The sequence below is a fragment of the Telmatherina bonti genome (genome assembly GCF_933228915.1).
Source record: "Telmatherina bonti genome assembly, chromosome: 6".
In the NCBI taxonomy this organism is placed as follows: Eukaryota; Metazoa; Chordata; class Actinopteri; order Atheriniformes; family Telmatherinidae; genus Telmatherina; species Telmatherina bonti.
Window position 1 is genome coordinate 36,962,280 of NC_136624.1, and position 12,927 is coordinate 36,975,206.

Sequence of the window (12,927 nt, forward strand, 5' to 3'; positions counted from 1 at the left end):
TCCAGGCGACGTTTCTGAAGATCAGCTGAGGAAACGTTTTCACCACGTTAACAGCGGCACCACGCAGAAACCAGTCAGATAGCGGCTGTTCTTACTGGTAGCACTCCCAACTTACGAATGTTTCGGATGCACTTAATCGTGGACAGGCTCTCGACATGGTCATTTTTCTTGTATATCCGAGTTTTGTGTTTTTTACTGCCTTTTTGTGTTTTTGTGCCTGTCACCGTGTAACGCTCCGTGTCCAGGGGGAAAGCTCCGGACATGATCCGCATCATGACGCTACCTCTCCGGGCACACCATGGCGCACATCGCCACCTTTTTACTCAGGGAAACATGCAGTAAGTAGCGTGTTTACACAACGCACAAGTATCTAAACTTTTTGTAACATTTCTACTGCTGAAAGTAGCATTTATTAGGGTATTATGACTGATATAAACACACAGCATCATCTTCTGTGTTTTGAAAACGTGAGGAAAGTTATGTATGCAATTGCAAAAGACCTCCAAATTTATTAAAGACAGATTAAAGCAAACTATATATATGCTTAAATCTGAATTTGTTGAGAAGATCTGATGTAAACAAAAAACAACAACATTTAAAAGATATTTATGTTTGATATTTTGATACACTTTTATCAGGGGATCTGTTTTAGTACTCAAAGGAGAAGATCTCCAAAAGTAAAAATGACTCAACATCAATGTTCTCCTTATTTATTGACCTAGTCAATACTGTAATAATCTCATATCAGATATCCCAGTTTGCACTTTATTTTTGTAAAAAATAAATTAAAAAAAAAAAAAAAAGAAGCGTAAGATTGTGTTTTTCCTCGTTAAAAAAATCAGGGTTTTCTTATATCATAAAAGGAAAAAAACAAAAACAAAAAACACAAACATATGAAAATATATGAAAATAAACTACATATATGCTTAAGTCTAAAGTTGTCAAGATCTGATGTGGAAAAAGAATAGGTTTGACATTTATCAGGGGATCTGTTTTGGTACTCTAAGGAGAAGATCTCCAAAAGTAAAAATGACTAAACACCCATGTTCTCCTTATTTATTGACCTAGTAAAGACTGTAATAACCTCATGTCAAATATTCCAGTTTGTACTTTATTTTTGGAAAAATGTGTAAAATTGTGTTTTTTCTCATTGAAAAAAAAAATCTGTGTTTTCTTGACATAAAAGGCAAAAAAAACACAAACATAAAAATATATGAAAATAAACTACATATATGCTTAAGTCTGAAGTTGTGAAGATTTGATGTGAAAAAAAAATAGGTTTGAGATTTTTATGACACTTTTATTTGCTTTGGTAGCCCAAGGTGAGAAACTCATGCTTTATTTTTTATGGGGACCCTGGGGGTTAAAGCAACAAGTGGTGCTTTTATCATTGATGTCGCTTTGGCTTCCAGTTGTGTCCTTGTTTAAGCCTCTTTGTGTGTGATGCAATTAAAGTTAAAAATGAACTATCCATTAATGAATGTCTGTTTTGTCCCCTAACAGGGCTTTTGCGATGTCCGTGCATTGCAGCATAAACAAGGAGAGAAATCAGCAGACTTGACATTGCTCAGGATTGATGGTTTGATCTTTCTCTTAATACTGTCTGTATGATCAGCAGCTTAACATCTGATCAGCACTTATCTGATGTACAACTCTCAGTCAGAAAGGGTTGGGAATGTACGGCCTCTTCAGAAAATGCATGGATGTCCCTGTTATATTAACCATAGACCGCATATGAAAAATGGATGGAGCCTCCGGCGGTTAAAAGTGAAGCCTGTGTGGAAGTGCATAACACTGCAGTTCTCCCTTCATCCACTAGGGGCTGCAAAACATAGTAAATCCCCATAGACTCCCATGTTAAAAAGACCAACTTTACAGCAGAAATAAACATGTTTACAGCCTGGTTCAAAAATCCATTTTAGGTTAAATAGGTCAGGTTTAACTTCATGATAACTATGGAGGGAGTGAATATTTTTTTAACTCAGTTAAAAATAAGAGATTAAAATAAAAGTCATTTAATCTCGAAGTTCGGCATATTTAGGGGCGTGTCCTTTTGATTGAGAGGTACCGATTTCCTGCTTCAAGTCAGAAGAACGCAGAACAACCGCAGTTTTTAACCGGTTAACAACCTGACTTAGCTTTAGCCCGCTTACCTCTGTTAACTTGTTAGCTCCTGTTATCTCCGGGTTAGCTCAGTTAGCTCTTACCTACAGAAAGCTCGGAGTTCGCTCTATGTCAATCATCCACCATGACGCTCACAGCCCCCCTCTCAGCTCCACTTCTTTGCCCATTTATGTATTTTCCGGGTTAGACGACGTGCATGCCTCTGCCAAGATGGTGATGGTAGGAACCGCCCACCGAGCTTCAATTCAGCTCTTCAGAAACCTACGGGTGACGTCACGGAGGCTACGTCCCTCTCTGTATACAGTCTATGATATTAACATGTGCTCCAGAGCTTTTATCAGGAGAACACGACATCCCATTCTTTGATAGATCTGGAATACTGACCACAGTATATATTTCCTTGTCTGATGGTCCATTACAAATCTTGTGAGCCCAAAAAAGCCAATTCCACCCCTAGAAAACATCAGGCCTCTCATTTTTTAACTGTAAAATATTGAATGACATTATTAATACAAAAGGGCCTGCTAGTAACCGTTTGCTAATATGATCATATAAGCTGTCATTTAATGTGGGTGCAGCTTCAGTGTTGTCTGCTGGAGAAAAGTTTGTGGACTTCCAGCTCAGCTTTGTGCCTTCACTTTTTGCAAAATCTCCCAAGATTCCTTAAATCCTTTCATAACATTTTGCAGTTAAGTGATGTAAATTTGCAAAAATGTCCAAATTTCACTTCCAGTGGATGTTTTTTATTGCACTTCTGTCAGATGATACGCAGCATTATAAAGTAAAAAAAAAAAAAAAAACACATGGTGACAATGTATTTGATTATTAAGAGGTGATAGAGCAGGTCGTCCAGTGACCTGAAGGTTGGTAGTTCGAATCCGAATCCCCCGGCATCTGTTGTTTTGTCCTTGAGCAAAACATTTTGCCTTCTTTGCCACACATTGGCTGCCATGTTTCCGTCAGTCTGCCAGGGCAGCTGAGGCTACACATGTAGCGTACCGTCACCAAGTAGGAATGTGGACTGGAGGAATAATGGAAAATGTTAACGCTTTGAGTGCCATCTGGCAATAGAGTGCAATAGAAATCTAATCCATTATTAATAATTAAATCAGTCAAAAATGATTAAAATGATTAAAGTCAGGTAGGATCGGATAAAGCGTCTTATAAACGTATATTTTAGGAAGAGATTTAAAAGGAGACACTGACTTTACTGACCTGATCTCTTCAGCTAGTTTGTTGCAGAGTTTAGGAGTTTTGACAGTAGATGTGCTGCGTCCTCTGGTCTTAAACCACATCTGAAAGAAGTGCCAGAGATGTGGATCTTCTTCCAGAGGATCTCAGTCTCTACAGGCTCATATGGTTCTGAAAGGTCAGATAAATAAGACTAGCAAAGCCACCAGTGCAGATGGTGGGTTTGCACATGTTTTCTTTCATGGTTAGTTGAAATTCTAGCAGCTGATGTCTGTTCCATCTGGAGCTGATTAATAGACTTGTTTCTAAGACATGTAAAAGGCTGATAGTTGAGGCGAGATGAGATGAAAACATGTAAAATGGTCTCTTGTGTCTTTAAAATATAGCAAAGACTACATTTTAGAAATAATTCTTTGCCAATGAAGACATGCCTGCACAGGCTTTGTGATTCGGTGCTTAAAAATTAGAATAATGTTCATTTAAACAGTAAGGTTGTTTAAAACTGACCTTTTGGAGCTCTCTACCAGCAGACGGTAGTAAGTGTTTAGCAAGTTGCGGGTTCAGAGACATCCAGTTGTTTATCATCATGGGGACTGTCTTGTAGTGAACTCAGCCTACTGACATCAGAGGGATAGGTTAGTGTTTGTCGTCAGTATGGTAATGAAATGAGTATGAAAATCAGTGTTTTTCAGCCTATTTTGAGCCAATGTATATTGTTTTATTTAAAAAACAAAAAAGTTCACAAGGCACACCACAAACCACAATGTTGAAAAATGAAACTCTGTAGCCTTTATTACGAATATCAAGTTATTCTTGTTTAAATATTTTGAATAAGAATCAAATAAACACAAAGAAAAAGGCTTTTTATGATTGTTTGTATTCTACCCTCTCAGTGTGAAACCTGGGCTGGTTTGGATGAACACAGAGCTGTTTTTTAGACCAATTAGAGGACATTTAACATTTGTCCCCTGCGATGGACTGGCTTGCTGTCCAGGGTGTACCCTGCCTTTTGCCTAAAGACAGCTGGGATAGGCTCCAGCTTCCCCGCGACCCTGAGTTGGATTTAGTGGTTTGGAAAATGAATGAATGAATGAATAATAATTTTCCATGGCACACTAGTGTACCACGGCACAGTGGTTGAAAAACACTGCCTTAGCAAAGCCTGTAAAACCTAAATAAGCCTGATCCCAGAACAGACCCCTGTGGGACACCATATTTTACAGGAGAATATCTGTTGTCTACTACACAAAATGTCCTGTTTGACAAATAAGATATGAACCCCCATAATGATGTTCTTGAAACGTTAACCCAGTACTTCAGTCTGTGTGAGAAGATATGATGATCAACTGTATCAAAATCAGGTCCTGCCTCAAGTGGAGGAGTTTAAATATCTCGGGGTCTTGTTCACGAGTGAGGGAAGGGTGGAGCGCGAGATCGACAGACGGATCAGTGCTGCGTCTGCAGTAATGCGGACTCTGCACTGGTGATGCCGTGGTGAAGAAGGAACTGAGCCAGAAGGCGAAGCTCTCGATTTACCAGTCGATCTACGTTCCTACCCTCACCTATGGTCATGAGCTGTGGGTCGTGACCGAAAGAACGAGATACAGGCGGCTGAAATGAGTTTCCTCCGCAGGGTGGCCGGGCTCTCCCTTAGAGATAGGGTGAGGAGCTCGGTCATCCGGGAAGGGCTCAGAGTAGAGCCGCTGCTCCTCCGCATCGAGAGGAACCAGTTGAGGTGGCTCGGGCATCTGGTCAGGATGCCTCCTGGACGCCTCCCTGGTGAGGTGTTCCAGGCACGTCCCTCTGGGAGGAGACCACGGGGAAGACCCAGGACACGCTGGAGGGATTACATCTCTCTGCTGGCCTGGGAACGCCTCGGGATCCCCCTGCAGAGTTGACAAATGTGGCTGGGGAGAGGGAGGTCTGGGCTTCCCTGCTTAGGCTGCTGCCCCCGCGACCCGACCCCGGATAAGTGGTAGAAAAGGGATGGATGGTTGCATGGATGGATCAAAATCAGTGCCAAGCAAACTAACATGGTACAGGCCAAACAAACATGGCACAGGCCAACATCAGTTGCAAATAAAAGGTCCTTCGTCACCTTGAGGCCGTTGCATTTCTCAGACCATCCAAACTTTTTCTGATTAGAAGTTGTTATAGCTTTACATAGAAAAGACTGTTGTATTAACAGCTGGTATGCTCTTTAAACTCTTCTGCAATCATCTCTTAACACTAATGATAATCATCTTTGCTGTTATTGTCTAATCAGTCTGTTAAATCAGCGTTAGACATAAAAGCATCCTGTGTTTGCCTGACAGGTACAATGGAAGCCAATGGACCCCTTCTGTCCTTTGGAGAGAGACCACCCTCTTCTTCAGCTCCTGCTGGTCCATGGAGACACTCTGTTTACTCTTCGTTTACCTACATGTCAAACATCTTTCACCTCAGACGTAGCAGAAGCACGCTCACCAGACACAGCCCGCATCCACCTCTGCCTCAGGTGTGTGTCTTTACGATGTGTAATGGATCCGTTGACTATGAAGTAAGTCGTGATTAAATGCTTTGAATGATTCTCCAGGTTCAGAGTGTGACGCTTCCATCTTCTTTTGGGGTCAAATTTCACAAGTGTGCACAGGTACATCCATGTTATGTAGAATTCAGGCCCATTTTATTCACCTTCATACTTCTAGAATATTTTGGAAGTGAACACCTAGGAGACTGTTGATACCTTCTCAATCATGTGGGCACCAGGTGAAGCTGGACACCGATCCACCTCAGTTGACATTCTTCCTGCTGATCCACAACATGGGACCTGTCGGTGGCACCAACCTCTCTCAGGTGGCTATCAGGGACTCCATTTCTGGAATAATACCCTTAAAAACTGAAGGCAGGGTTGTAGAAAGAGGCTACCAGACGTTTGCAATCGATTCTCTCCTGGGTATGTCTCTGAGTCTAAATGTTTTATGTTATCATTATTGTTAATCAGCTGAAATTTCTGAATGCAGCCTCAGCTGATGGAGATGTGTTGATTTTATGTCCATAGCTGGATCCCATATTGTTGTTAATTACACCGCTCACATACGGAGTCTCAAGAGCGAAGTCCTCGATCTTCCTGCCTTTCTCACCTTCTCTAACGCCTCGCAGGTATGTTTTCCATCCTCCTCACTGGGAGTGAGATGATAATAAGAGGATTGTCTGTCATCTTATCTGGGTTAATGTTTCCTTCGCTCTGCAGAATGATGTCAGTATGTTTGGTCCGTTAACAGCTAATCTGACATTGAGGGTGAATTCTACTGACAGGGTAAGTCTATCGATGGTTCTTTAACTGGAAACAGATGTTCTTAACCATTTTATGCATAGTGGACACCTACTTACAAGCTTTTTTCTTGCATATTCATGAATGAGGATGGTATATTTGTAAATTAACTAGGGATGTGCCGATCCACTCTTTTGGTTTTCAGATCCAATACCGATATCTGAAATTTGAATATCTGCCAATACCGATATTTGCCGATACCAAATCTGTTTATGTGACCATTATTGTGTTATAACTGTAAGATTTCATTAGGTTGTAATAACTGACCCATCCTTTCTGATGTTACCTCACCAATACAAATATAATAACATTACAGATCTGACAATTTCAACAAGTTTTATTTTGATTTGGCACATTTTACCTAAAAACAACTATAAATGTGTGGTTTTGAAACAAACATCTAGCGTTTATTGCAGTGTTCCTCGTTGCATGCGACTTACTGACTCTTAACTTGCGGCTCGTGAAGCAGCCACTGGCTTTCTGAAAATGCTATCTAAACAAGTCATAATGATCCTCAACGGTGTAGTTCTCTCCACAAACAAGAGCTGCAGGCTGCTTGCAGAAACTTTTCTGTCCTAACGGCCCTAACTGACCCTGTCAGAGTTGCCAGTTATGGCTGATCTCAGCTGCACCGAACTCTGCCAAAGAGCTGCTCCGTCGGTAGCTCCGTATATATATTGAATATGAAACGCCCACATTCTGGAGGCATTATTGTATTTTCACCATATACTGTTGCATAAGAATCCCATTACTCCGTGCAATATTTAGGATAAATCGATTTCTTGCTAAAAAGCTGAATGTTACTGATTTGGCAACGTAGCGTGGCAACGCTTTTTTTGGCGGGGGGGTGGCGGCTCTCCTCTCGTCTTAGTATATAGAGTGTGGCTCTTGTTGAATTGTTTTAGTGTAACAAAAAGTGTCAAATTTTAACATTCAAGACATTTATTTCTTTTAAAACATGTCCGAAGCATGTCATCAAATACATCTGCGCTGGCTTGACTAGTGTGATATCGGGTATCGGCTGTGGTATCGGTACACTTTTATTAATACCAAGTACAAGTACACATGCTTGGTATTGAGCCAATACCGATACAGGTTTCGGTATCGGTGCATCCCTAAAATAAACTACTTCAGTGGATGTTAGTGAGACATCCAATACGTTTCCAGTCACTGGAGAATAAATAAATGTGATAAAATTGAACATAATGTAATTACGCAAGTTTGGCTTTGTGATAAATGGGAAAAGAAAAAGATACAGCTAGATTTTATAGAAGATTTACATAATATAATTGTGATTATATATTATTTTATAAATATTTTCTAGAAAACATTAAATGAAATATGTATATATTTTATTTAAAATGTGTATATATTTTATTTAATGTGTTTTAATGTTTTTTATTCATATAATTAATAATTAATGAATAAATCATGATATATTCTAAATATCAGTAATAAACAAAAAAAAGTATCATCGCATATGTTTGTAGAGGTAAAATCCTGTATCTAAAAAATGTTTTATTTATTCATGCATGAAAGGGTTAAAGTCTTCTCTAGTTTGCAGTTTGTGTTTTTAATGCTGGTTTTATCGGGGAATCTGCATGCCATTGCAGATTTATCCTAACCATGGAGTTCATTTTGCTGGATTTGTCGCTGGGTTCTTTGTCACTTTGGTGCTGATGTTGTTGGGCGGTTTGGTCGTGAACCTGACAGGTCCCAGGACAAGACTGAACCTTCTCCAGCAGAAGGTATTTCCACTCTGAAATACTTTATTCCTCTCAGTCAGGACGGAATCTCCAACTGTAATCAATAATAAAAAGAACTCATATGAGACATTTTAGTTGTTAACGCTGTAATGTTGCCTTCTTTTTTCTTGTATTTGTGTCAGTATGTTTTCTCAGTCATTCAGACAGATGTGTTTTTTCCTGCTTTAGAGAATTCGTGGGGATTCTGACCCTGAGTATGCAGACTGCAGCTTGAATGAGACAGTCAAAGATGAGGCGTCATTTGAAGACAAGATGGTGGACGTCATGGTACTGGAGGATCCTCAGAACATGCACCAGGCTTTGGAAAAGTGACTACACTCACCCCCCCCCCCCCCCCCCCCCCACAAAAAAAAAGGGATTCAATTCTTTTAAAACAAAACTGCAACTTGTCGCTTTATCTTCCTTCATCTATTTTTGTCCCTTAAGCCTTGAAATGTCGTCACTGCTTCACGCCACCACCAACCTGGAAGCCATCCGGATTCAGATTTACAAGGATGTGATATCATGCTTGCTTAGCGGCCTGCGATCAGGGGGCCAGGCTAGCCCCCAGGCCCAGCAGAGGCTACTCAGCGTGCTTCATGGACAGCTGCTCGGCATGGAAGGGCGCCTGAAAGAGGAGCGAGGGGCCCGCATGGCTGCTCTGGCTGGTCAGTGTAACCTGGAGACCCGCGAGGAAATGGAAGCAGAGCATCACAAAGAAGCTGCAGAAAAAGCCCAGGCGGAACTGCTCTTTCAACATGCAGACCAGCAGGTACTAAGAATAAATAATGAACTTTGATCGTTTTTGATCATGAAAAGATTTCTTCACCACCAAACTGTGAATTTGAAACGTGACCAGGAGCTCCTGCAGTGCAGTGTCCTCCTAGAGAAGCTGCACAAGCTGAGCCAGAGTCGGCTTCAGCGCATGCTTCTGGTCCGGCATGAAGAAGCTTCAGCGAAGGTCCAGAGGCAGATCATCGAGTGGCGACGGGTCGAGCTGCACAAAATATTCTCAGAGGAGCTCGAGGAGGCAATAAGAATGGGCGAATTAGAAAAGAGCACCGCAAAGAGTCTTCAGCACGAATACTTCGCTTGTCAGGTAAACAATCAAAGCTCTTCTCCAAAGAAGTGACTTGATGAAGGTGCAAGTTTGTAATACCAGCTTGTGGCACTTGTTATGGGTAGAAAATGTACATATTTGTTTGAATATTATGTTGTATTTAAATATTGTTTCAGTGATGTAACCTTTTTTGACCAGGATCAGCTTGAGGAGGTGCTGGATGTCGTCCTCGCCAACCAGCGCTATGTGCTGGCTGAACGCAGCGCACAGCGGAAGTTCCTGGTTCACAGTCTGCACAGCCTCAACAGCCTGATTTCTGACACCTTCACCGGCACCTCCAACAGCTTGGACAGTTGGTTCACTCACATCAGAAGGTGCGTGCATCGTACTTATCTGGTAGACAGACGAGCAAAGCAAACACACATAACTCCTACATGGAAGAGTGTCCAGGAGAGTCTGCTGGACTCGGTTCGACTGGGAACTCGTTTCAGTTGGAGCGGGCAACATTTTTCCAGCTTCTGAAATAAATCAGACCTTTTAGAAAAATGTGTTTCACTCTCCACCAGCGGCAAGAAAATGTGGAGCTGCATCAGGTCCTCATGGTCTGGTTGATCAGATTTCCATCAGAACTTTGACCCAATTCTTCTGTGAGCTGTTTCTCCCGTCCAGAGACGTCTGTCATTCCACATGCATTTAGGTTTTGGTTGCTCTTACCTGTAATTCAGGTAAAGAGTCTTTGTTTTGTTGCCCACTTTCTGTATTTGGTCCACTTGAAACGGAGCGAGACCTGTGTTTGTAGGCAGACCGAGTCCACTTTTATCCAAATCAGAATTCATTTTGTGCATTCACATTTCCCCAAACGAAGAAGACTTTCCAGATTCTAATAAAAAAGGCTGATGTGAATGTGCCCTGAAAGCGCGGCTCATCCTCCACTTTCTCTCCCCTGGTGATTGAAGCAGGCATGAATGTCTGAGTTTGAGTTTTTTAATCACTTTTACTGCTACAAGTTACCAGATTATATTTGCTATTGTGAAAATTAAATGTACAGCAAGGTAGAAATAAAAGCTCCAAATATTTGACTTATCACACATTTTTAGCACTGCAAGTCCCACCCTCAAGGTTTCAGATAATCTTACAAGTTTTATCTTCGTATTAGGGCCCTTTTCAAACCCTTCCATCCATTATCTGAACCGCTTAGTCCATGTAAGGGTGGCGGGGGAGCTGGAGCCTATCCCAGCAGGCTTTGGGTGAGAGGCGGGGTACACCCCAGACAGGTCGCCAGTCCATCACAGGGCCCTTTTCCAACCCTCAAAGTTCAAGGCACCCTCTTGGTTTGTAGCAGAAATGAAATGGGGGTCATGGAAACAACCCCTCCAACATAAGAGTGTCCAGAAAAAGTTCAAATGTGTTTTAAAAAAATTACTGAAAAATGTTTTTTTTTTTTTTAAAGAATCAGTGTTCTTTGCTCTAATTCTCAATCTCCTACTAAAGGTACGCACATTTACATTATAAGGAATTATTTCTTAACATAAGAAAAGCAAATTATCTCATTGTATGTTTTCTATGGTAATCTAAAGCAGGGATCCTCAGTCCTGGTCCTCAAGGGTCCATATCCTGCAGGTTTACCAGGTTTCCACAGTGCAACACACCTGATTCAAATCAGTGTGTATTTACCAGACATCTGCAGAGCTTGTCTGAGTCTGAGTCAGGTGTGTTGCACTGGGTACACTTGGTAAACCTGCAGGATATGGGCCCTGGAGGACCTGGTTTCAGGATCCCTGATGGAAGGTGATTTAAGCATTAAAACTATTAACTGATCTCGAACGTGTGGCATTCTGTTGTCTCCACCAGAGGGAGCGTCGTACCTGCAGAGCAGATAGACCAGCTGCAAGAAAAGGCCCAGAAAGACCTTGTGATGGTGAGACAAAGACTGGATGAGACACTAAACCAAGAGCGGAGAGCCATGCGTTGTGGATTGATTAAGAAGAGGAGAGAGCTCATCTCAGAGATGGTGAGGAGATTGTGCATCTTCAAACATTAATTATATTCCCGGCCAGATTCCACAAAAACGTTGGTGCATTTTATTCTGGAATTGACATCGTATCACCAGTAAATCCTTGTGCAAACCTTCTCCAGGTTAGAGTCCACAAACAAAGACAAAGAGATTTATCAAGCATGTCTAAAGTTCTGGAGGAGAAGATGGATATCGCTCAGCACCTGCACTGTTGGCAGAACTTGCTCACAGATCACAGCTTGGAGCTTGCAGAGCTTATCAACAGCCTGGACGAGGAGGCTGCAACAGACATTCGCAAGGTCCCGCAGAGATCCATCACTGTCCAAACTCACATTAAACTGGGCTTGACTTTTTAATCCAACAGATCCTGTTTATTCTTTAGGTGACAATGCGAGTTATCCAGGGTGCCATAGCTGACATCAAAGCCATCCAGCCTTCTGCAACTCAGGCAGTGCTCCTGCTGCTGCCTCCAGGGACAAAACACCCTTTGCTGCAGGTAGAACCAGAGACAGGACAAGCCACTGGACAGGGAGGTAGTACTCTCCTTCAGGGCCAAGAAAGACTCCACCAGGAAGGCAAAGCAGCCTTACGCACCCTGAGCTGCACGAGGGAGGCTCTGCATGAAGCCATGGAGAAAGAACTGCAGGAGCAGAGGGAGCTCAGGGAGCGCTGTAGAGATTTCTTCAGGTCAGTAATGCAGTCAGAAGTGGCATCAAATGTGGAATATGTGACTGAAGATAGATGATTACCGTGTCCTCCTCCTTTCTCTCTCTACATCTTAGATGTTTGTGTTTCTCCCAGCTGACTCTGTCTGAAGATGACAGGCTGAGGATGAAACTGGAGTTCCAGAAGTGTCTGTCTGTGATTGACCGCTGTCTGGTGCTCCCTCATGCTGTCTCAAGAACCAAAATCCACGTTGCTCTGGCAGCATGGAGAAAGGAGAGCGAAGAACAGATGGTAAATACACAACCACACATTATAAAAATCACTTCATGTACTCCTAAAGACTGCGGCTTTAGTGAGTTAGTCTTACTGACTGTTGAAGTTGGATGTTGTGTCACCTGTTTCATATTCTTAAAAAACTCTGATCTCCTGCAAGCTTTCATTTTTCTATTAGATAATAAGGAATTCTCTGTTAACTTGGAAGAGTGAGAGGAAATGAAAAGATGCAATGAAGCTTTTTTTTTTGTCACTCTAAAGTGGCAACAAAATGTGGAAGTGCAGAATTTATACACCACTTGGTAAAAGATTTCTTTTGAGGACACCGTCTCCTTTCACTTTGCTTTGTTTGTTCAAAGGCTTTTAAAGGGGATGGCAGTAGTTTGTAATGGTGACAGGAGTTAATGAGGGGCCGTAAGCATAAGTTTCAGTATTAAGAAGTGGTGAAGGAATGTACTTTATCAACTAAAATATTGATTTAATGTCATTTTATTTATTTAATTAATACATTACATTCAATAATACCTACTATATATATATA

At 41.7% G+C, this 12,927-nt stretch overlaps 1 protein-coding gene across 1 annotated transcript in view; it reads left to right on the forward strand.

Annotated features, from left to right (window-relative positions):
* Window positions 1-12,927, forward strand: part of LOC306756637 (limbin-like) — a 23,529-nt gene continuing 10,602 nt past the window's right edge. Inside the window, exons 1-16 of the mRNA XM_079241453.1 lie at window positions 1-338; window positions 1,504-1,579; window positions 5,631-5,812; window positions 5,891-5,947; window positions 6,064-6,250; window positions 6,356-6,456; window positions 6,548-6,613; window positions 8,242-8,376; window positions 8,563-8,702; window positions 8,821-9,145; window positions 9,233-9,472; window positions 9,632-9,807; window positions 11,285-11,444; window positions 11,570-11,746; window positions 11,830-12,134; window positions 12,230-12,404. Of these exons, the coding sequence (XP_079097579.1) occupies window positions 156-338; window positions 1,504-1,579; window positions 5,631-5,812; window positions 5,891-5,947; window positions 6,064-6,250; window positions 6,356-6,456; window positions 6,548-6,613; window positions 8,242-8,376; window positions 8,563-8,702; window positions 8,821-9,145; window positions 9,233-9,472; window positions 9,632-9,807; window positions 11,285-11,444; window positions 11,570-11,746; window positions 11,830-12,134; window positions 12,230-12,404 (2,685 nt within the window). The 5' untranslated portion in view covers window positions 1-155. The remainder of the gene's footprint in view (window positions 339-1,503; window positions 1,580-5,630; window positions 5,813-5,890; window positions 5,948-6,063; window positions 6,251-6,355; window positions 6,457-6,547; window positions 6,614-8,241; window positions 8,377-8,562; window positions 8,703-8,820; window positions 9,146-9,232; window positions 9,473-9,631; window positions 9,808-11,284; window positions 11,445-11,569; window positions 11,747-11,829; window positions 12,135-12,229; window positions 12,405-12,927) is intronic.